Below are 23,529 nucleotides of genomic sequence, written 5' to 3'. Positions count from 1 at the left end.
GGGTAAGACTTTTAAATACAGGGTTCAATTCTATGACTTGGAGGAAAGTCCTCCTCTCAGGTTGTAATGAGGGGAAAAAAAAAAAGTTACCAAAATATTACTCCATCAGTAAAGATCAGCCATAATATAATAATAAAGGAAATTGAAATTACAAGCGAAGCAAACAGTACCTATCTATAAACTGGTTTGGAATTTACCATGAAAATGTAGACAGCTAAGTAGGGGATAGAAACATTGAATTATTAATGTCCCATTTCCGAGAAGAACTTCGTTACAATTTCCAAAATCCACCCAAATTGATTTTACAACCTATGAAAATGCATACCTAATTACAAAAGAATCAAGAGTTAAATCGATGATGGAACTTGCACTGTTAGGACCGTCTTTTCTGAGAGTCGATCCTATTTTGCAGGCAATCTAGAAAATTTTTGAATCCTATATACCGCTTCCATGCCCCCGTGCACATGTTCTTAATATACAACAACTGATAACATCTGGTCGTTAAGTGCTCTACAAAACTCACTTGGCCCACGTGCTCTGCTCAGCTGCTTTATGTTTTCATCACAATGTCGAACCAGTAACAGGAATTCCATGCAACTGGAACCATTCTGGCATTTGGAATCTCTCATAAAGCACAGGCCTGACATCTTCTTGAATGGAGAGTTGCTTTAGGAGTGGAAGCAGAACCTCCAAAAGCTATGCAACGCACAACAGAAGAAATTGCAAATGAGGATTTAATCAAAAGCAAATTTTCAACTTTCGAAATAATAAAGCGCGTAAAATTTACCTGATCATCATATGGCTGTCCAGCAGAGAATGGAATACATGGTATTCCATTCAGAGGCTGCAGTAAGAAACTAAAAGGGTTGTTATCAACAATGACAATCCTACAGAGATCTTCTGATATACAAGAAAGATCCTTCACATGTTCTCGATATTCCCTGTGATGGGCATAAATTTCAATGGTCTTATCAATGTAAGTGTTGATAATGAATGTCCAAAGTTGACATTTTGATCAGTTCTTGCAGATGCAACGTTTTGGTTTATTGTATTTACAAATAAATAACAATGAACTTGGTGAGGAAATTGAAGGATGCAATAGCTCTATAGTTTCTTTTTATTTTTTTATTTTTTTGAGCTGAATTAATATGACTGTAAGTATCTAGATAACCAACAAAAATTATCATGTTATTTTGGTCGCTATAGAATATATCCTTCTTTAGAATAACCGCTTCAGAAAAAGTCACAAGCACAAAAATAGATAACGCTAAGTGGTATACGCAACAAAAACTGAATGTCAGGTTAATTTTACATGAAGATCAAAGGACATAAGCATAAAGGAAAAGACATATCCAGTGGAGACAACACATTATTTATACATGTGCTTGTTAATTTCCATTTTTCATATATGAAATGTTGAATTTAACATGAAATATATATGAGACAAAAAAAGAAAACAAAACAAAAGGAAAAAGTGAGAGAGCTTCAGCCCCCTCTCTCCCCATAAACTTTCTCTCAGCCGGCTCTTTCAGTGTCCAATTAAAAGACAAATTTTCATGACACCCAGAAACAAAGATATCCACAGAGTACCAAGATATTCAATGTCCAATTTTCTTCCTCCCTCGAGTCTTCAACTCACCCACAGACGCAAGTACTTCTCCAATAAAATTTTTAAGTACCATGAACTCTATGGTCTACATAGAAGCTTCCTTGAATGAACAGAATGCAGATTCATCTGAAACTTGCTGTTGTTGTTGTTATTAGGATAATGGTGCCTTTGATTCTTGGAACACCTTTTGGAACTTCATGTTGTGCATTTCAATAAATTCAGCCCAGATGTCCCAATATTCATACAGACATGCATGGATGGATGGATGTAAAGTATGCATTTTGACTTAAGTACATACCTAATTCTCATTTGACATGTCTGCATGCAATTATGGCACATATGAATTTATATATGTACCATTATCAATGTACCTTATGGACATTTTATATAAATCTCTCATTCAAATATTACTCAAACATTAAATGCAAGCAACACTTACGTGCTAACTGTAGAAGGGCGATAAAGGCGAAGGCTAAATCGATTCTCTGAATCTATTCTGTCAACAAGAGGCCTAGCATAACCTGTTTATGGTGATGTAAAAAAGTAAGAGGAATGGGAAGGAAAAAACAAGAAAGTATGTGAAAGCTAGTCAAACAACAACTAACCTTCAAGACCAGCAGTAAAGAGGATGAGATCTGCAAATTCACTGATCTGTTTCAAGAACTCTTGCAAACCAGGACGTTCAAACACAGTAACATAGTTGATCTTTGGTTTTCCTTCATATTCCTTCAACCAATAGATATCATATTAATCATACTGTTATGCGAAAAGTATTGAGCAGAAAATGACCAGAGAAAGAAGAGAGACCTTATCTGAAGATAGACATTCCAACTCAAACCACTTCAATCCTGCCTCCATTGCTTGAGTGCGAATCACAGGAGGCAAGCTAGATGTTTCATATGCACATACTAGAGTCTCATCCAAGTCAAGAACCACCTACATGACCAAGCCAATCCTTTACTAAACCCTTGTACCAGCAAACCATCAAGCTCTCACACAAAGACAAGACATGGGGACTTTTGCAACTATGCACATGTTCACAAAAGCAAAATTTCAGACGAAATGCAGATAGCTGCAAATATGATGTTCATGAACCATTCTGACACTTTATAAACCACGCAAAAACCTTGTAAAGGTAAATAAAGGACATCAGATTCCTCCTAGTGACTAATATCACAAACACAGCTCTCATCCAATTTCTAAAGCAAGTAATTCAGACTAACGTTCATCAAAACCTTGCCTAATTTTTGAGGTACTACCCCTAGTCAGAAAAGTTAATTCCAAATACTCCAACTCACAAATTAGCAGGCATTTTTACAGTTTGTCACTGTAACCGAATGTTACAAACAACAAACCCGTGAAAATAATTTCATAACCAGTTTTCAGTTTTTTTATATTTTTAGTTTTTATTCAATCTATTGAAAATAACAAAAACCAACATCTGAAAATAGTTTAAAAACAACTTTTGGAAACAAGTAATATATCTGAAACGTCCCATTTTCTACAACAATCTATAATGTTTCAACTAATTACTTTTCAATTTTTTTTTAAAAAAAAAGAAAAAAGAAAAAACCCACATGCTTCAATTAGTTTCGCCTTAAATTACCCAGCCAAAAAAAAGAGAATTAAAAATGCCCAAAAAAATAAAAAATCAACGAACATACAGTAAGTTTTTTAATGCGGTGGTGATGGTCAGCGAGAGGACCATCACAGACACCATTTTGGAAGCTAACATGAGCCCCATCGTCGCAATCTTGGAGAGAGAGTTCGACAGCGGGCAAGGGCTTAAAAGCCGGAGAAGAAGAAGATGGAGACAAAAGATGATGATGTTGGCTTAGAAGACCAACATAGGAAAGGACCTGAGACACGCATGGCGTTCCTCTCAGGATCTGAAGGATCATCTGCACGAAGAATCCCAACCAGTTCACCACCGCCCTCCATACTTGCTGACTCTTCGGCACGTACACTTCGCCACCGGCTTGACCCGTCTGTGCCATGTCCGACACGCCGATCATCAACCTCCACAGCAACGTTCGTTCATTCTCTCCGATTTACCAAAATGCCATAGAAGCTTTTTTGGAGAGACAAAACCAAAGGGAAAAGAAAATCAGTGTCTTTTTATTATTTTATTTGAATTTTATTTTTTTTTATTTTTTTTCTCCAGACAAGGAGGGGAATATTTTCAATAATCTAATAATTCGGAGGTGGATCTATCTGCTACGCCGAAGTCAGCGTGGATTCCAAGCCAAGTATTGACGTGGCTCAAATTTACTGGAACTTTTAGTTGAGTGAAAATCATTTTTTTTTTTTAATTTAGTATTTATGCATCGAGTCAGTGTTAGGGATGTCAACGGGGCGGGGCGAGGTCGGTTTTTAAAATTCTATCCCTATTTTTGTAGGGAATTTTACATTTTATTCTTGTGATTTTCTCTGTTTTTTTAGGTGCGGAGCGGGATCGGGGATTTTACGGAACGGGGACGGGGCGAGACGGTTTTCCCCATTTTTGTTTTTTAATTGATATTTTTTTAAAAAATTTATATAAAAAAATTATTTTATGATTAAAATATAAAAAAAAATGACTACAATGCAATAAAAATATAATAAAATACATCAAGGAACAAATTTACAATTATAATAAAATACATATTTAGAAAAATAAATTAAAAAAAAAGAAGAAAATAATTTTACATAAATAAAATTTTATAAAAAAAATAATAAATAAATATTATTCCCCGTCCCCGACTCGGTTTTTAGGTATTTGCCCCGAGTCCGCCCCACATCTCCGAATTTTCGGAGAAAAACCGCCCCGTTAGGGACGGTGCACCGCGGTTTCGGGGATGGACGGGGCAAATTGACATCCCTAGTTAGTGTATTTGGGAACTAAGCGTCGTGTTAAATCATATTAAACTTTTTTATCCGAACATAATTTATTAAATTTCCATGTTGAGATATATAAATTTAAATCTATTTATTAAATTTTTATGTAATAGTCATTTATTCAATTATACATGCATGTCAAATTTTGATAAGATATCAAAATAATAAAATTAACTTTTTAAAAAAAATTAAATGGACATGTTTGTTGGTAGGCTAACATTTAAAAAAATAATATATATATATATATATATACAAATTAAAATTCCACATATATTAATAATTGTTAACTCAAAATATTACAAATTAAACCTAAACACACATTATCAATTTAAAATATTAAAAAATTACAATCTAAACTAATATTTAAAATCCAACATAACTTTAAGAAAATATTAAATCTAGAAGAATATATGTAAAATTATTATACCATATAAAATTATAAAAATTTCCTATATTAACAGGTCTATTAAGCTTAATATTTTAATGGGTTTCATCCATTATTATCAATTTTTGAATATATCTTATTAAATAATATTGATATAAATACAGTTCAATATTATGTATTCAAACATGTAAATTATCATATAAATTCTTATCATATTAATAAATCATATGGCATTTTACTAACTATTGCACGATAGACTTTTTTGTTTTTTTTTTTTTTTCTTATGGTTTCATCATTATTTTGAATCATTATTCATAATGTATCTAACTTTCTTCCTTTTTTTAAAAAAAGAAAAGAAAATTAATAAAATACATAATAATTGCTATATTATAATCATTTTATCCCTTCTATTTCTCTTTATTTTTCTATTTTTATTTTATATTTATGTATTTTTGATAGCTAAAACCAAAAAGAGATTAAGAGTGTTCTATTATTCTATTTTTCTCATTTTATTCATTTTTAAGTTTTCTTTGTAATTGAGATATTCTAACTTTCTGGTGCAATTGCCCACCTTATACCTTTCTTTTCACCTGATTATTTGACCTTTAAAAATATAAGCTTCTTTTAATACAACATATACAAGTAATTCCAATATTCCACAGCATTTTGTCTTTGCATCAACTAATTGTAACGGGTATATTGAATATGGAATTTGAAATATTTTAAAAGAACTTGAACTCTAAGTGTAATCAATTTAGATTTTTTTTTTTCAAAAAAGAAAAAAATCTGTACGAGTGAAGAAGTTGAAATTATTAAAAAGTTGCAAAAGATTCCAACTATAACAACAGAATAACCTTTAATAACGAGTATAAACATGGCAACTCTAATGCCAAACCAAATGATTACTTTTTTCCTTCATCTGCTGGTGGTATAGTTGCAGAATGATGAGATAGATCTAATATGAACCCCATAAGAATTTATCTTGATGACAAGAATATTCAGATGATAAAAAAACAAAGTTAAAACCAGAAAGCACTCAAAACATAACCTTTATAATGGCTTCATATTTATATTATTAATTTTATTTATAGTTGTTTAATTAATGGATGTTCTATAATGAGAATTTCAAAGGCTTGTGTAAATATTCCATCCAAAAAATCTATTTAGAAAAACTTGTAAGTTTTCTGTTGAATAATTGTTTATTTTGTCATTTGTCAACATTTATGAAACTTGTTATCAGGATCTAAAAAGGCATAAATTTTATGGTTTTGGTTTCAATAATTTTTGCAATAACATTAATAGTCGATGTGCTTATATCAAAATGTTAAAAACAAAGCTGAAAATTCAACTATAAAGTTGAAGATTTGTTATGCCCTGGAATGAAAGCAGAGTAACCCTAATAATGAGGCAATTCCAAGGCTAAACTAAATGGTTATTTTTTTTTTTCCTTAGCAATATGTAGATTAAAAAACACCAAATCCAAAAGAATTAGCGATGACAAGGATATTTGGATGAATAAAAATGAAATCATATCCAACATATTATTTATAATAGTTTCATATTTATATTATTAAATTTTATTTATAATTTTTTAATTACTAGGTATTCTTCATTAAAAAAAGAGAAATTCAAAGGCTTCTTTTAAAGATATTCAATCCAAAAAGCTGTTCATAAAAAAAAAATGTAAATTTTTCGTTAAATAATCAATTGTGTTTTCTTTTTGTTATATATAATTTTATAAAAACTATTCATTAAATTTTTTTTGTCAACTATACACTTTGGTTTTTGTAACTTTTCCATCAAATTAAATTAATTAAATCCCATTAGATTTAAAAAAAAAAATTCTTCATAAATTGAACTTACCAAATGAATTTATATTTTCAAATTAAAATTTATGATTGAAAATCACAAAAATAAAATATTATCAACAAGAAATGATAGTTATGGGCCAAGAAACCGTATAATAATGGGCCAGAAAAGCCCAGTTAAAATCAGGGTGGATTAATGAGTGATGAGTCATCGCAACGCCAGAACAGCCAGTCTCTTTGTGGAGAAGAGCTTCTCTCCGGCCATAGAAGAAAATTCGCAGCGGTTTAGAGAAACATATATATATATATATATATATATAAAACCCCAAACAAAGCCTTCTAAGGAATAGAAAATCAGAGAGAGAGAGAGAGAGAGAGGGAGGCATGGGCGTCGATTACTACAAGATTCTTCAGGTAGACCGGAACGCCAAAGACGATGACTTGAAGAAAGCGTATCGAAAGCTCGCGATGAAATGGCACCCTGATAAAAACCCTAGAAACAAGAAGGAAGCCGAGGCCAAATTCAAGCAAATCTCTGAAGCCTACGACGTAAGAACCCCCAAAAAAAAAAATCGATTAATTAAGAATTTTCTACGCTTTTTTTTCTTTTTTTTCCCCCCTTTTTTGAGCTGAATTGGTTTTGGTTTTTTTTTTTTTTTTTTTTTTTTTTTGGGGGGGGGGGGGGGGTTCAGGTTTTAAGTGATCCGCAAAAGCGAGCAGTGTACGATCAGTATGGGGAAGAGGGTTTGAAAGGACAGGTGCCGCCACCGGGTGCCGGCGGTTTTTCGGGTGGGCCAGAGGGAGGCCCGACGATGTTCCGGTTCAATTCTCGGAGTCCGGACGATATATTCTCGGAGTTTTTCGGGTTTTCGAGTTTCGGGGGAATGGGGGATATGGGTGGGTCTAGGGCTGGTGGGTCGGGGTTTGGGAGGACTATGTTCACCGATGACATATTCGCTTCGTTCAGAGGCGGAGGAGGAGGGGAGGCCTCTGGGAACACGCTGAGGAAAGCTGCTGCTATTGAGCGTACTTTGCCATGCACTTTGGAAGATTTGTACAAAGGCACCACCAAAAAGATGAAGATTTCTAGGGATGTCATTGATGCCAGTGGGTAAGCTTTTTTGTCTCTCCCTTTCTCTCTAGATCGGTTGGACATTCCTATTTAGGAGTTTTATTTTAATTCATCATTGTTTCTGATTTGTTCGGTTGGCTGCAAAATATGGTGCTTTGGTAAAGATTTTTCCTTTTCTTAGCCTTGAATTTGCAAATCTTTTTTCGCCTGCTTATTTGCTTGTGATTTTCTGGGTCCTTAAAACTTATAACTTTCTTTGTAACTCTGTCCTAGCTATTGATTTTGATACAAATTGGACCATGCTATTAATGTTTTCTTGCATAAATTACTGTCCTATGAACAAGAGATAAACTTTTTGAGTTTTGAGATGCATTTGTAAACATGTCTTTGTGAATGGGTTGCTTTCCAATGTTTATGATTTTCTGCATTGTACTTCGCATTCATGCACGGAAGGATATCAAATGTCTGTTTCTAGACACAGAGTTGAATCATCTTAGTTAGTTAGCTTTTAACATCTTTAGTCTATATATTAGCTTCCAATTTATCCATGTCAAATTTGTAGGTTGTGATTTTTCTTTACCCAATATGGGTGTCATAAAGTATAATTGGCCTTGAAACCATTCAACGAAACTGTTCCTTCAAAGTTTTAGATACTCCATTATCACAAAATGTTTGTGTGTCATTTCTCCAATTTTGTGCTTTGTTTTAATTAAATATATATATATATATATATATATTTTTTTTTTGGAAAATTGTATATATTTTTTTTTTGGACTCAATTTTCCTACCTCATAGATAATGAACTTAAAATGTTAAATGAACACTTTTTGGTGTAGACCATCTATTTTGCTGTAAGAATGCACATATGCATATAATTTGTCTCTGTTTCTGTATATGAATCACCAAAGACAATCTTTTATGACTCACGTAAGTCCATCCACAACCAAGTATCCAAATGACAGAAATTTTTCACTTAGATGCAATTCCTATTGTAAACACTATGTTCTCTACTGGTTACCAGATCAATGATTGCTTCACGATACATATCTTCATCAGATTCTTCTATGATTTAGTTTAATATACCCATCACAGTGGATTATGAATATCATAGAATCTATTTGAACAAGTTTTGTGAATGTTCACTATTTGTGATTAAACTGAAAGCAATGTTTTTTCTAATGGTTATGTAAAAATTGGAATCGCATAGCTGGTTCTCTTTAATACTTCATAGTCAACCCTCGATCAAATAATGTAATGATCTAATGTGGAATGGCATGTAAAATTCAGATTTTGCAGTTTGCAATGTGCCAAAATGATTTTAGAAATGTACTACAAGCATTTGATAATGCAGTTCAGGGTTATCAGTAAACTGTTTATAGGCTATTACTTTGAGTGTTGATTCTCATTGGTGGTGTGCTAGATATGAAGTGTTTTATAAAAATATTTCTTTGTGCTGGGTGATTGATATTCATTTGCCAGCTATATCCTTTTTATTAGTGATTTGTTTCATAGGCATAATGTGCTAGACCTGCATATTTCTTAAGGTCTGCTGATACAGCAACTGTTACAGTATTTTTAAGTGTCATCATGGTTCTGTCCTTGTCCAATTGCCAGGCTCAGTGATTTGTTTTTGGTTCCCTGTAATAGTTTTTGCCTCTTCTTAAGTTCATATTGGAAAAAGAATTCATGCTGACTAAACTTTAACTTATGTATTGCTCAATGCATACATTATCAACCAAATCCTAGTTGTTTGCGGTGCCAGACTATATAAGAAGCCTTGCTTAGAATCAGGGTTGCTGGTATTATATCAACTGTTTATACCTCTTTGAAGATGCGTTGTATTTCACCATCCATTATTTTAAGTTATATAATCATCTTCCTATGGATACCGGTGGCAAGTTATACCATATATAAATCTATGTCTGTACTAAATGCCAGGATAATTTTTAGTTTGTAGTTCATCTAGTGTGATGTGGGAGCTGCATGAATGTGTGTGTATGTTTGCTTTTCTAAAATTTACTTTGTTGTTCATGAGAGTACAAGGTCCAAGAGGAACATTAGAGTATAGTTATTCTATGTGCATTCTGCTGTATATTGAATTCTGTTATGATGGTTGAGAGAAGTGTCATTAAGCTGCATTGTATACGTATAAAAGATAATGGTGTTTGATGCAAGACTGTCTTGGTTGGTAGGAAGATATAGATTATGTCTAATACATGTGCGTTACAAAGATACTATTTGTGTGCGTGTTATACTATAGATTATTTTAATATTCAGACATTCAAGTGACTATTTACCTGCTTATATTTGATTGAGTACAGAAATAAATGACCTTTCTGGTAGCCATCATTAGTGATACCAGTCTATTGCTTCTGGATTTTCCCACCTTTGGCCTTCGCTTCATTGACTAGATAAGCATATTCGAGTATGGTCTAAGAATTTGTGTCAATTTTCCTATATATTTTCCTCTAAAGAAATATTTTCTGGGAAAACCTATGGTTAATTCAATTTTTGCAAAAATTATTTGCTTCCTAACTAAGATTTGTGACAAGCAAACATTCTATCAAGCTGGGGCTCTTTTACTCGTGGAATACGAGGTTTGTTCTTTTTTATGTTTAGAAGTTCATTTGAAGTATAAGATATGGGTCTTAATTCCAAGTGCCAAAAGATCATTTATTCGGATCGCATTATGCTATATCATGTTTTTCTTTTGTTTTGCATAAATTGGTTGCTTTATATACTTCTCTCAAGAAAAAGGCTTTTACAAATAGATATAATGATCAAAACCTGTCAACTAGCTGGAAAGCTCTGTTGAGATTTGAGAAGCTATCACATCTCTCTCTCTTGAAATGCTGATAAGCAGTGCACCACATAATTTTGTATGGTAGGTTCCCTTGAGACTTAGTTTCTGGATTGTAGTTTCAGATAGCATAAATGCTCTACTATTAGGAATAAAATATTTAGGTGATATTTAGTTGTTAGAATGCAATTATAAGGAACATTTCTTTTGAATCTTGGGAGACTGGTTCTTCTGTGCTTAAGCAAAAGTCATGCCAAAATTATATGTTGGAATACCATCACTTATGTTTGTTCCACATGACCTGTTCAGCAAGCAGTTTGCCCCTTGTAGTGCTGCTCTCGTTGGTCCATTGACTTCTGATGGTGAGCTGCAACTTTTGTGTTTAATAGGTGTTACTGTAAAAACTCTCTTGGCTTCTATGTTGTCTTATACAATAGAAAGCATTTTACAGTAGGAAATAAAAATAGGCATTCAAGAGCTCTCTATCAATCCTAGTGTGTGTCCGTCAAACTCCTCATGAATTTTGACATTGACATTATTTTCCTCTACAGGAGACCGACCACATTGGAGGAAATTTTAACAATTGAGATCAAACCAGGTTGGAAGAAAGGTACAAAAATAACTTTTCCTGAGAAAGGAAATGAACAAAGAGGTGTTATACCTGCGGACCTCATCTTCATTGTTGACGAAAAGCCTCACGGCGTCTTCAAGAGAGATGGCAATGATCTTGTTTTTACACAGAAGATATCACTTATGGAAGCTCTGACGGGTTACACGGTTCAGTTGACGACTCTTGATGGGCGAAGTCTCTCCATCCCCATAACTTCTATAATCAGTCCTACCTATGAAGAAGTAGTTAAAGGGGAGGGAATGCCTATACCTAAGGAACCTTCCAAAAAGGGAAACTTAAAAATTAAGTTCAACATCAAGTTCCCGACCAGGTTAACTTCTGAGCAAAAAATGGGTATCAAGCGGTTGTTGACATCTTCATAATAAGTGGTAGCTCTCCCTGCCATCTGCCAAATTTGTGTAAGCTTGTGGTTTCTTTAATGTTATTCATGTCTTGTGCTGGAGACTTTGATCAAAACAACTTTGATAGTAGCTATAAAAGTTCTAAATTCGTTTTATGGTTCTCGTCTCATTTTGCTTTCTCTTAGCTTTGTAGTCCAATGATATCTTAGGGAATTCCACTTCTCTCTTCTCTCCTCCCCTTTTTCTTGTTCCCTATTTTTTTCCCCTTTTCCCTGGAGTAATTGCTTCTTAATTTCAATGCCTGTTTGTACTTTTGCGTTTCATGTTTGTTTTACCAGTCGGGGTCAACTAAAGGGAAAATAAGGGTCCAAGAGGAAAAAAATCTCGTTTTACCTTTAACTTTCTAAATTTATTTTCTTCAATTTGTTTATTTGTTGAAAACATGAGAAAGGAATAATAATAATAATAATAATAATAATAATAAATAAGCATATCTTTTGGGCCCAAAAGATAAGCATATTAATTTGGAGACAGAGGACATAAGTGAATCTCTACTAGATTCTTTATGAGCTTTGTTTTTTTCTATGTGAACGGGTGCAATAGATTATCTAAAATAAAAAATTAAAATAAAGACAAAGATTTGGCTTATCAAATATAAAGGGTCAAATTTACTGTGATGTATTATTATAATTACATGTTATTTGAAATTTATATTTTATTTTATTTTTTTAGTACCACATCGTTGTAGCGAGAAGAAAAAAAGGAGTGCAAAATAAAGAATAATTATAGCATCGTTATTTAGAAGTGCATAAAAAGATTCACTATTTATTTTTTAAGATTCTTTAAAATATTCTTTATATTAAAAATTATGTTCTTTAAAATAAAAAGTACAATTGAATAGGCTATAAGTTAATTATATACTTTGCTTCAAAATAACTATAAAATATTCCTTTTACAAAATAAGTCTCACAATTTTGCTCTGATATATAGTATAATTTTTAACTAGTTTTTTTTTTTTTTTTTCTATTGCTTTTTCAATCTCTTTGTTATTCAAATGCTTATTTCAACTTGCGAAATATAATTTCAAATTTACTATTTTGATAGAAATGAACAAAATTTTTAATATAATGATCAAATATAGTTTGTACAAAAAAATATTATAATAACTCACGTTATAACGCTTACAAATATACATTACCACTTGAAAAATCCTAATTTTTTTTGGAAGAAAAAAATTCTCTTGCTTCATTCTTTTTTTATAAAAAAAGAAAAGAAAAAAAAGCCAAGATTAGTTGAGGACTGTTGTGTCAAACTGGCGTTCGACTTCATTGCTGGGGAGATAAAATATATAATTTAATTTATACTTTTTTAATTTCGTCATTATTTAGATTTCATATTTTTAAAAGATCTTCATTAATTTGTATTTAATTTTTTATTACTATTAAAAAAACATTCATTTATTAATTTTTATCGATTAAAGACAAAAAAAAGATTAAAAATAAATATTTTATGAATGATTAACTTTATAAATTAAACGTATAATTTTAACTTTTAAATGCTGAAATTAATTGATAAAAAAGGTTAGATTAGTTTTTTAGATAAATTAAAAAAATTTAAAAGAAAATAAACAATGATTTTTCAAAAATATTAAGAATAATGATAAAATTAAAAGAACGTAAATAAAAATTTTTCAAAATAAAAAATAGAAAAGTGGAAAAAGAAAAGTGCAGCAACATGGAAGGTCATTTCACAATAACAAGATAAACAAGACCCATAAGTGCAAGGAAAAAAAAAGAAAAAAAATTGGAAATGTGAAATGGGCAGAGTGGCAATAACAATAGGAAAGCTAAACTCGCTCAATCTTGTCTCCTCCACGTTTACAATGTCATGCATCTCTCAGACTCAGACTCAGACTCAACAGTTTCTCAAGCTCAACCTGCTTCTCTCTTCTTCCATCCCTTCTGCTCTCTCTTCTCAATTCTCTAATTTCCATTTCCAGTTTCCCGAATAGATTGAAAATAATAATTATAATCGTGAAATTGTTGTCTTTCACCTACCTTTTGAATTCGATTCCCAACACCAAAATTCTTTCAGATCCGAATATTGGAGCCCCCACCCACCCCCCCATGGAAATGGCTTCCAATCCTCGAACGGTGGAGGAGATCTTCAAAGATTACAGTGCTCGAAGAGCTGGTGTCGTTCGGGCTTTGACTTATGGTAACTCTATTTCTCTTTTCTCGCTAACTCTCTCTCGCTGTTGTTGTGGTTTTCCATAATCTCTGACCTTGCCATGCTTCTTTTTTATTTATTTATTCATTTTTTTGCTTGCAGATGTCGATGAATTTTATGGACTCTGTGATCCAGGTATTACGTAATTGTAGATCAGCCTCTATCCTTTTCGAATATTTTTAGCTTCCTTTTTTTTTTTTTTCTTTTTTTGTCTTTTTTTGTTTTGCGCTCTAGCTGTGATTGTTTCAGCTTATAAGTGTTTTTGTTTTTACTTCTTTTTTCGAACATATATGTGGGTATGTGTTGGAAAAGACTGGATTTGAGTTTTTCTCTGGTTTTTTAGATTATTCTGAGAGAATGGTAAGGAAAGTAGTTTGAAGTGTTGTGTTATAAAAGTTTCTGCTTAGATTTCTGCTGTTCGGAATCCGGGAGAGCGACGGATTTGGCTTGGTTTGGGTTGGGTTGGGTTGGATTGGTTTCATGGATTTGAAGTTGGAAGCCCTGAAATTCATTTTTATGTAGGCTGCTTGAAGATTCAATTGGAAATGTAGTTAATTGAAACACCCTGAATCTCACAACTACATAAACAGTCTCTTTGAGAAAAAACACATTTCGGTTATCGATTTTAATCAATATAAATTATATTTCTGGAATTTCAAATGAAATTCACCTCTTGGAGACCTAATTTCGTCGTTGGAAACCCATAACTTATTTCAAACCCATAATTTATTTCAAATGAATAAATTTATCTTTTGTGCCTGTTCTTTTTCTTTGTTTATTGGAGACCCGGCGATGTATTAGGATGTTAATTTTTATGTTTCCTGCTCTGGCTGTTCACTTGTAAAATTTAAAATTCCATTTTTTTGGGTTTCAGAAAAGGATAATTTGTGTCTATATGGACATCCAAATGAAAGTTGGGAGGTCACTCTACCAGCAGAAGAAGTTCCACCAGAGCTTCCTGAGCCAGCACTTGGTATTAATTTTGCTAGAGATGGCATGAATAGAAAGGACTGGCTTTCACTTGTAGCTGTTCACAGTGACTCTTGGCTGCTTTCTGTGGCTTTCTATTTTGGAGCACGACTTAACCGCAATGAGAGGTACAATGTTATGTTAGCAGTTGCTTCTTGTATGTTGCAGTGATTGGTGATATCCTACTTAGGTGTGATTGATGCATTTGTTTGGTTTTGAAATCTGCTGCTAATTGAATTTTTTGGCTGTGCTTTATGTCAAATTTGGTGTCGAAATTCTTCCTTTTTAAGAAATATGATGTAGACAAATTTACTTGACTGAAAAGGCCATTTCTTAAAGTGGTACCCATCTCCAATAATGATAGAGAGATTATAAATGTTGAAAATTTTGCAAAATCTTAATAACAGCATAAATGGCAGTGATGACTCCACTTTTCCTAACGGGGCCCATTTATAGGTTCAATTTCCACCTAAAGTACATCAGAGCTTTCAACTTGATGGAATATCTTAAGATACAAAATCTTTTAGCTTATTATGCTTTGGAACTAATAGCAGTTTCTCCGTATGTTATTGTTTCTCTTTCATTATATCTTAAGGTAAAAATTTTGTGTATATCTTTGAAGTTTCCTTTTGACGGCTGATGCTGGTGTAAAACAAGAAGTAGCCAAACTGCTATTTCATGCTTTAATTTTTCTTTATCTTAGTGTTGCTTTTGTAATTTCAATATGGTCACCCCTAATTGAATTTTAGTTTGATCTGGATTGTTTAACTTAGTCTACAGATGAAAACAAGCGTATAGAAATCAAAACAAGCATGATTATGTACCAAATACTGTAATATCTGATTGACATGGGTGTTGCTGGATTGCAGTGGAATTGATTGCCCCGAATTTTTATAACTCGGTGAATCTGTAGGCATCATATTTTTGCAGGAGCTCATTTCTTTTAATATATTGTTCCTCCTGATTAATGCATTTTTTTTCTTTAATCTTTTTCCTTTTATTATCTTGATCGCTTGAGTTGGATGAAGCCTCTTTTTCCTTCCTTTTTTACTGTTGTTTTTCTGTTTATCAGAAGATTCTCTGTTTTGGTAGTTACTTCTCTTCCTTTGTAGGATCTGAAAATGTAAATTAAATAATGGGAATCTAGAGAAACGGTCAAATGGTTCAACAGTTTGACACTTTACTCCTAAGGCCATCAGTCAATGGCCTTATCAGTGTTGTTGGTTCTCAGGTAAAAATGGAAAAGAAAAAAAAAAAAAAAAAATTGTTGAATCAATTTTCCCCAAGTGTCTTAAAGATCAGCATCATGTTGATTGCTCCAGCATAGCTGTTTAAATTAAATCTGTCTTTGAAACATGCTTCTGATTCCTTTGTATCTCCAAGGTGGTTTTAGAACTTTACAACCTCTTAAATTTGTCTCCCGAAGACTGTTTTCACTTCCCCTAAAAGTTTGATAAGTAGTTTTGCAACTAGATGTCAATTGAAAATGTGTTAGCTTACAGTCTTATTCATCATATAGCACTGTTTATATCTCCTGAGAACTGTTATTCATGTTCGGTTTTCATATTTGCTTCATGTCTGAACAATTTGATTCATCTGGAGTAACCGTGTCTTGCAGGAAGCGTTTATTTAGCTTGATCAATGATCTGCCTACTGTCTTTGAAGTTGTGACAGAAAGGAAGCCTGTGAAAGACAGGCCCAGTGTTGATAGTGGTAGCAAATCACGAGGCAGCACAAAGGTGATATGGAGATATTTCATTTTCCCTTCTGAGGTTCTCGAATTGATTTGTTTTTCTTTTGCTAGTTCTCTAGTTGATTTGAACATCTTTAAATCCGTTTCCTCTATCAAAATCATCGGACAAATTTATTCTGATGAACAGCCTAGACTGGTGATTGCGGAGATGTTTTTTGTATTGTTATTATTAATTTCTGTTTTGGTATAGCTCTGTCCAAGATGATTGGGCATGCAATTATGTGTATTTTCTGTTGCTGTTAACTGTTCTGTTATTCTATGTAGAGATCCAGTGATGGACAAGTGAAAAGCAACCCTAAGCTTGCAGATGAGAGTTACGAGGATGAAGAAGATGAGCATAGTGAAACCCTCTGCGGGAGCTGTGGTGGAAATTACAACGCGGATGAATTTTGGATCGGCTGCGACATATGTGAGAGGTGGTTCCATGGAAAATGTGTGAAGATAACACCTGCTAAGGCTGAGAATATCAAGCAATACAAATGCCCATCTTGCAGCATGAAAAGAGGCAGACAGTAGTCACTAAAATCAAGGAAAGAAGACAAACGTTGTTCAAGTAAACTGACAAAGGTAGATAGCTATCACTATTTGAAGTAATTTAATGTTGGTGTTGTTGTTGTTGTGAAGTTTGTTTATACTAGATGATGCTCTCCTAGAGGGTTATTTGCGGGCCTTATTCCCTGGTAAAAATCTTTTGTTTCAATGTTATAGTATTTCTAATGTTTCTTGATTAATATGAAAAGTGTATGAATTATATATATGCTTTTAAGAATTATTGTTGTTAGAAATACAAACTTACAAAAAGGTGGAGCTAATGTTTTCCCTTCATTTTTTTGCGTTTATTGGCTGGACGAAATTGAGAGTTTGTTTTTCTAGTAAGTATTTCAAAAATTATTCTATAGCTAGCCACTAATTGGAAATGTCCTCGAGAGCCAGTGATTTATTGGCTGTGTTATTCCGACCAATCCCCAATCAATCTCTTAATTATTTGACCGATTTGGAACAAGGGTTGCAAAGAAATGCAATCCCTCAAAATAAACAAGAGCTTTTTCTGAATATGTACGCATTAAAGACAAAAGTTGTATGCCATGAAACCCAAAATCAACAATGGTTGTGTAATTGCCGTCGAAGAAAACTTTATTTCCTACGGGATATTGATGCCCTTTTTTTTTTTCCTTGAATACCAACTTTGTCCTTCATGGCTTTGCATTTAAATTTATAATTTTCTCGTAGCTCAGTGAATAAGTTATTTATGAAAGAAAATATATGGAAAATATTTATACTAGAATTGAGAACATCCATTCATACCGTTGTAACGAGCACTATCACAGTAGCGCGGTAACCTCTGTGAGACCACATATGGGGAAAAACAAACATCTAAAATTTTTATGTTTCTTCCATTTTCCTTGGGTGTTTTAATGGAAAACTGAAATTCTTAAAACCCATTCAATTTTCATCTTTTTATTTTTGTTTATTTATTTATTTATTTTTATCTTACTTAGGAAGAATTAACTCGCACAGTTTTTCATATTGGATTTGTCATTGAAAAAGGTGTCTCAATATTTTCCTTTTTCAATGTATTAAAATCTGGTATATATTTCTTTCTACAAATAAAATAATATAATTTTCTTATATAAAATATTGAGATATGGTTAAAAAAGTGTGAGGATTTATTTCTTTTATAGGGAAAATATTTAAAAATTGTGAAACTTGACTATTAAGTCAATTGTTTTATGCTGAGGAACGACATAATTTTAAGTCAATGATACTTCTAATAAATCTTAATTTCTTAGTAAATTCATAAAAAATACTCTATTAAAAAAAAAAAAAAAACAACAATAACAACTTTTATAGTGATTATCACTTTTGTTGACTTTTGATGTCGACCCTCAATTTCAAATTTTAAACGAGCAATGCTCGGATTTTAGTAAGAAAATATTAAAAAGCCTTTTTTTTTTATTTTTTTTTTATTTTAAATCATTATTAAAAAGCTTTACAAAATGGCAAAAAGACATAGAGTTCTAAGTCAAAAAGAAATGTTATGGGTAATGATAATATATAAGATTGGTCTACGATTTACATGGTTAATTCCGACAGTTCCAGACAGCTTATGGCATCGAAATATAGCAGACCACCATAGTTGTCATCGCCAACCTTGGATTTTTCTGTCCCTTAAGTGTTTATGTTTCTGTTTCCCCTTCTCTATAATTTCTCTTTCGTCCAGGTCTTTTTTACCTGGCACTTGCTTTGGAATATGGCAATGGCTTCCACTTCTACTACTCGCTCTGATGTGTATGGGAAAGAACGCCTGCGTTGGACACAAGACCTACACGATCGCTTCGTCGAAGCTGTTGATCAACTCGGCGGCCCCGATAGTAAGCAAAGCTCAATTAACGCTCACTTTATCTCCCTCATATTGTCAACTGCATGCATAACTTGATCGATCAGCAACCCAAGAAAAACAAAAAATTAAAATTAAAAAAATTAAAAAATACATGCGTGCATGACTTGGTTTTGAATATAAATATTGATAATTTTGCTGATTGGTAAACACGCTTCACATCCAATTATATATAATCCAAATAATATATATCTTATAAATTACATGTAATTTAATATTAGGCATTTATCATAAGCTAGTCTATGCGATTAAATTCATCACACTAGGTCTGTATATAGATATAGATAGGGATATGTGCCATTCATAATGTGTTTTAGGTTTCTTATATCTTTGTATGTCATGATCATCAACAGGGGCAACACCAAAGGGTATCTTAAAGGCCATGGCCATTCCTAGATTGACCATCTACCACGTCAAAAGCCATTTGCAGGTCTGTCTCTTTGTCACGTCAACAGGATGTTTCTGCTTTTTGAACACGAATTTAGTTGTTCGTCTACTTTGAATATAGTTTGAGGTCGTTATATGTATGTATAGCCTTAAACATGCATGAGAAAACCTACATCTATTAGCTATAGCATGTGCGGGTCGTTGCATGTCTGTAATAATAGAGTTTAATTAAATTAATTCTTGTATGTTATTTATGAAATAATTTTATATATATATATATATATATATATGCTAAAGATTACTTGATCAATTAGCTAGAAACATCCTATGTAGGATGTAACTAGGCCGTTCTATTTCTGGAAAAGAACGATATAAGGAAAAGGAAAATATAAATATAATGTACTTCATAATTTTCAAAAGTATTGCTAGTCTTCCACACCAAGAGCCAAAAACTATTTCCGGCAGACAGAATCAGAAACCGATTATTGTTGATTTCATTTCCATCTCCGAATTTGAATCATAATTTTCTTTAGGCATCTGCTTTTGTTTTAAGTGTTTTTTAATTTTTATTTTTCAAATAAATTTTAAATGCCTGAAGAACACTTACGAACATATGCACACTTCAAATGGATGATTTATATGTTAAAAATTCATGCATTCGAGTAATAAAAACAATATTTAATAATCTCTTTTTTTAATATTTCAGAAGTACAGGCTCGCAAAATTTATTCCGGAATCGACAAATAGTAAGTTTTATATTTTCCCCTTGACCAATTTACAGATCTTTGCTCATTAAAAGCTTCTTATTCAGTTAATTAATTGTATATCTTATATATGCTTCAATTAATTTATGTAGGAGGCCAATTTGAAAGGAAAAATATCTCAGAAATACTTCCTAATTTTAGCACAGCATCGTGAGTCATTTTGCCACGTCCCTCCCTTTGTTTTGATGATCAATTAATTAATTTCCTCACTATTTTGTTGTAAAAATAATTATTGGATTATATATATGTATGCATTACGTTTTGATGATGGTATTAAACTTACTAATTTTGCAGGGCCGCTCAGCTCAATGAAGCCTTGCAAATGCATATGGATACTGTACAAAGGCGACTGAGCGATCAACTTGAGGTATATAAATACATACATACAAAAATGTAAAAATTATCCATCATATAAAAGGAAATTGCTATTCACAACTGTGAAATTGTGTAAGTTTAATATCATGATAGTGGGCTTATATATATATACATATTATATAATACAGTTATTAACTGGTGGACAATAATATGCTACTGGGCACAATTCTATGTGATTTATTTGAAAACTATCAAATCCTTGTACATTCTTTTATTACGCCCATAGGACCACAGGTATACAAGCCCACTATATGTTTGCAAGAACTCTTTTTTAAAAAGGGTCCAGCCGAAACTTTTTTTGGGTCAATGTCCTGCCCAATCTGGGTCCTGCCCAAACTTTTTTTTTGGGTCAATGTCCTGCCCAATCTATGTCTAAAATAATTTGTTATGTAATAAGGTTCAGAAGAGCTTGAAGAGTAAAATGGAAGCCCAACGAAGATTTCTTGAGACAATTGCAGAGGAATATCCTAATACAAAACTCACCAAGCTTCGGTTCTCTTCCACATCACTGCCTTCACTTTGTGAAGATTCCGAGTCAAACGCAAAAGATCAGAGTGAGTCTGATGTAGAAGAAACTGACAAGAAAGAAACAACTATACAGTCAGACCAACAAGGTTTCCGATCTCTGAAGAGGCTTAGAATGGATGACCAAATTGTGTTGCCACATGGAGTAATCAAATTTCCAACAATGAGTCCAGAGTTTTACAATCAAAGCATGGTTTTATCAGCGGGTGCTGATGATGATGATCATATACCATATCCAGAGCAAGATTTCAGCTTTTCTTGGAACAGCAATAATGTAGCAGCACAGCCTGCTCATCGCTTGTGGTGTCAAGCTTTCTATTAATTATTAGGTAATTAAAATATTTATTAATTAAATAAAATATACATACATATATATATATATATGAATTTTTTTTTTTTTTTTTTTTTATTTTTTGTTTTGAGCGGGGGTTCAGTTTGAGTGTGCATTAGAAATTATCATTTTCCAATAATATATGCATAATATATATACATGGCCAGAACTTGTATAGTGCCATTTATATGAGAAAGAAATGGTGTATACATTTATATGATTCCATTTCATTTGGAGTGTACTGTATATAAAATAAAATCATTGCATTTATGGTGTTGTATATGCACTTGTATTTACTGTAAAATTATGATGTTTTTCATTATACATAATATATAGCTCCCCTGTGATGGACATTTATGCCTATATTATGGTGGGGCGTTTCCATCCTATTATTGGAAATGAAATTGTCAGATACAGATGAACCGTATGAGCGTGAATATCCAACATAAAATAAAATAACGTATATACATACATATATATATATATATATATATATATTTCTCATACTCAACTATTAAATTTTTATATATAAGGGTTGGTTATTATACTTTAATATCTTCTAATTTTAGAATATTATAATTTAATGCTCGGTTTTGTAACTTATCAAATTAAGCCCTTTATTTATTTATTTTTGTGTGCACATCAATCGAATTATCACAAAAGTTTTCATTATCAACGAAAAACAAATTATGTTAAGATGCTCAATATAACTCAGAAAAAGTGTAAAACATCAAATGGAGCCTTCATAATAGCGTTAAGGTTTAAGAACCATAACTATTAAGTTTATAAATGTTTAATATGCACCAAATCAAATACAAACTTTGCACGGAAAACGGAAAAAACCCCCACTTCGATAGAGATTTGGGCCGGTCCAATCTGAGTGATCAAAAACAAAGTTTGAATAGCGTTATAGTACTCGGCCCATCCAATGACCTCACGCTAATCATCAGACAGTCAGCAGACACGTACTGGGCTGTAGTTTCTCTCCTTAAAACATTTTTATTTTTTTTTCTTTTTTTCTCAAAAAGAAAAAAAAAAAAAGAAAATCTGTACCTCAACGGCAGATTGGATGATGTAAAATCATCTGACGGGCAGCCATCTACGATCCATATATATTTTATGTAAATCTTTTGGGTAATATATATATATATATATATGTACTTGCCGTAGAATTAGTTAAGAGAATGGTTGTTCTAATAAATTCCAGGTGTCACGAAAACTTTTAATCATGAAGTTTTAGTTACAGTAGGCCCACGCAACTTTTGTCACTAGAACTTTCAATCATCAGTTTTGAACTTTTGATCATAAAATTATCGCGACTAAAATTCATCTATATATATTTTTCAGTGAATTTCAGACTTTGTGTTTAATTAAGTGTTTGGATGAAAATACACATTTGGATTTTTATAAGAACATGGTGAAAAATTTAAGAAAATTTAAGCTTCTTTTAAAATCTAACAGCATAATAAAAAAATTTAAAAAAAAACCGAAATACACCTTCAAGCCCAAATTCAAACTTTGATTTGGTTAAAATATATATTTTTTTTGCAACGTGTTATGATGTCGACCCCAAAAAAAAAAAAAAAAACAAAAAATTGAGTAAAAAAACATACACACGAACACACATGTCAAACAGGCTCTACATAAAGTATTGACAATCAATGAATCTGTACACCAAAATTAATTGCCCAACCACAATGGAACAACCTTTTTTTTTTTTTTTTTGTTTGATAGAAGGATTCCAGTTAAAAAATGTTCCATCGAAATCTAAAATTCCTTCCTAACGAGACCTCAAATCAAAGGCAAAATTTACATTCCTTAATCGTTATTGTTCTACTCGGCCAAAGTTGGAGCTAGCTTATGTCCTTCAAGATAAGGAATTTGTTTAATTAATTATCAAACCAACCAAAAAAAAAAATAATAATAATAAATAAATAAATAAAGGATTTTGCTTAATTGATTTTTTTTTTAAATTAAAGAAAAAATTGTTGGGCGTGTTTGGCATTGTCCAAAAAGTACGTTGATTGGACCTACTTGAACTTGTCGACCACAAATGGAATGGTAAACCGGGTCAAAAGCTTTGAAAAGCACCCTTCATTTTTAGAGGCCTTTAAATAAACGTGCGTGTGGTTTGAGTCAGATTTGGACCCAACATTTCTTTTCACCACTAGTGCTTTTAGTCTCCTTGTATTTATCTTCACTTTGACTATCCAACTTTTAATCTTCGTCTTTATTTTTTATTTTCTATTCTTTTTAAAGTATTACCAATCTTAAA

The 23,529-nt window shown here is 32.2% G+C and overlaps 4 protein-coding genes across 7 annotated transcripts; 3 read left to right on the top strand and 1 right to left on the bottom strand.

The window, feature by feature from the left end:
* Positions 1–101: 101 nt before the first annotated feature.
* On the bottom strand, positions 102–3,773 carry LOC107405424 (uncharacterized). 4 transcript variants are annotated; one of them, XM_048464203.2, is made up of 6 exons: positions 3,469–3,772; positions 2,417–2,545; positions 2,215–2,335; positions 2,049–2,130; positions 788–941; positions 102–696 (listed from the first exon to the last, which is right to left on the bottom strand). In XM_048464203.2, the coding sequence occupies exons 1-6, from the start codon at positions 3,622–3,624 to the stop codon at positions 562–564; spliced, it is 777 nt and encodes a 258-aa protein (XP_048320160.1). In that variant the 5' UTR covers positions 3,625–3,772; the 3' UTR covers positions 102–561. The 4 variants fall into 4 exon arrangements, with proteins under 4 accessions (XP_048320160.1, XP_015867961.2, XP_024924835.2 ...); XM_016012475.4 differs by having other exon boundaries at positions 3,274–3,768; XM_025069067.3 differs by having other exon boundaries at positions 102–941; positions 3,274–3,773.
* Positions 3,774–6,909: 3,136 nt separating this feature from the next.
* LOC107405428 (uncharacterized) lies at positions 6,910–11,678 on the top strand. The gene is made up of 3 exons (XM_048464019.2): positions 6,910–7,228; positions 7,372–7,790; positions 11,103–11,678. The coding sequence occupies exons 1-3, from the start codon at positions 7,064–7,066 to the stop codon at positions 11,542–11,544; spliced, it is 1,026 nt and encodes a 341-aa protein (XP_048319976.2). The 5' UTR covers positions 6,910–7,063; the 3' UTR covers positions 11,545–11,678.
* Positions 11,679–13,341: 1,663 nt separating this feature from the next.
* LOC107405427 (PHD finger protein ALFIN-LIKE 1) lies at positions 13,342–17,299 on the top strand. Its single transcript, XM_048464375.2, has 5 exons — positions 13,342–13,740; positions 13,855–13,887; positions 14,627–14,849; positions 16,340–16,460; positions 16,739–17,299. Exons 1-5 carry the CDS (start codon positions 13,650–13,652, stop codon positions 16,988–16,990), a joined length of 720 nt encoding a protein of 239 aa, XP_048320332.1. The 5' UTR covers positions 13,342–13,649; the 3' UTR covers positions 16,991–17,299.
* Positions 17,300–18,573: 1,274 nt separating this feature from the next.
* Positions 18,574–21,447, top strand: LOC132804331 (myb family transcription factor PHL7-like). The gene is made up of 6 exons (XM_060818585.1): positions 18,574–18,846; positions 19,226–19,302; positions 19,966–20,005; positions 20,116–20,173; positions 20,318–20,390; positions 20,796–21,447. The coding sequence occupies exons 1-6, from the start codon at positions 18,654–18,656 to the stop codon at positions 21,243–21,245; spliced, it is 891 nt and encodes a 296-aa protein (XP_060674568.1). The 5' UTR covers positions 18,574–18,653; the 3' UTR covers positions 21,246–21,447.
* Positions 21,448–23,529: the final 2,082 nt, after the last annotated feature.

Source organism: Ziziphus jujuba, chromosome 6, assembly GCF_031755915.1.
Source record: "Ziziphus jujuba cultivar Dongzao chromosome 6, ASM3175591v1".
Classification (NCBI taxonomy): Eukaryota; Viridiplantae; Streptophyta; class Magnoliopsida; order Rosales; family Rhamnaceae; genus Ziziphus; species Ziziphus jujuba.
This window is presented reverse-complemented; position numbering and strand designations above follow the sequence as displayed.

What these genes read in the sequence shown, in the direction of transcription:
- LOC107405424 (XM_025069067.3), bottom strand. Translation starts at nt 3,624, where the DNA reads ATGATCGGCGTGTCGGACATGGCACAGACGGGTCAAGCCGGTGGCGAA. An exon ending in AATGTCTATCTTCAGATAAG is followed by an intron (nt 2,336 to 2,416) that starts GTCTCTCTTCTT and finishes TATTGGTTGAAG; the next exon opens with GAATATGAAGGAAAACCAAA. An exon ending in CGCCCTTCTACAGTTAGCAC is followed by an intron (nt 942 to 2,048) that starts GTAAGTGTTGCT and finishes TGCCCATCACAG; the next exon opens with GGAATATCGAGAACATGTGA.
- LOC107405428 (XM_048464019.2), top strand. Translation starts at nt 7,064, where the DNA reads ATGGGCGTCGATTACTACAAGATTCTTCAGGTAGACCGGAACGCCAAA. An exon ending in AAATCTCTGAAGCCTACGAC is followed by an intron (nt 7,229 to 7,371) that starts GTAAGAACCCCC and finishes GGGGGGGTTCAG; the next exon opens with GTTTTAAGTGATCCGCAAAA. An exon ending in GATGTCATTGATGCCAGTGG is followed by an intron (nt 7,791 to 11,102) that starts GTAAGCTTTTTT and finishes TTTCCTCTACAG; the next exon opens with GAGACCGACCACATTGGAGG.
- LOC107405427 (XM_048464375.2), top strand. Translation starts at nt 13,650, where the DNA reads ATGGAAATGGCTTCCAATCCTCGAACGGTGGAGGAGATCTTCAAAGAT. An exon ending in TTATGGACTCTGTGATCCAG is followed by an intron (nt 13,888 to 14,626) that starts GTATTACGTAAT and finishes TTTGGGTTTCAG; the next exon opens with AAAAGGATAATTTGTGTCTA. An exon ending in AATCACGAGGCAGCACAAAG is followed by an intron (nt 16,461 to 16,738) that starts GTGATATGGAGA and finishes TATTCTATGTAG; the next exon opens with AGATCCAGTGATGGACAAGT.
- LOC132804331 (XM_060818585.1), top strand. Translation starts at nt 18,654, where the DNA reads ATGTTTCTGTTTCCCCTTCTCTATAATTTCTCTTTCGTCCAGGTCTTT. An exon ending in ACGTCAAAAGCCATTTGCAG is followed by an intron (nt 19,303 to 19,965) that starts GTCTGTCTCTTT and finishes TTAATATTTCAG; the next exon opens with AAGTACAGGCTCGCAAAATT. An exon ending in GACTGAGCGATCAACTTGAG is followed by an intron (nt 20,391 to 20,795) that starts GTATATAAATAC and finishes TTATGTAATAAG; the next exon opens with GTTCAGAAGAGCTTGAAGAG.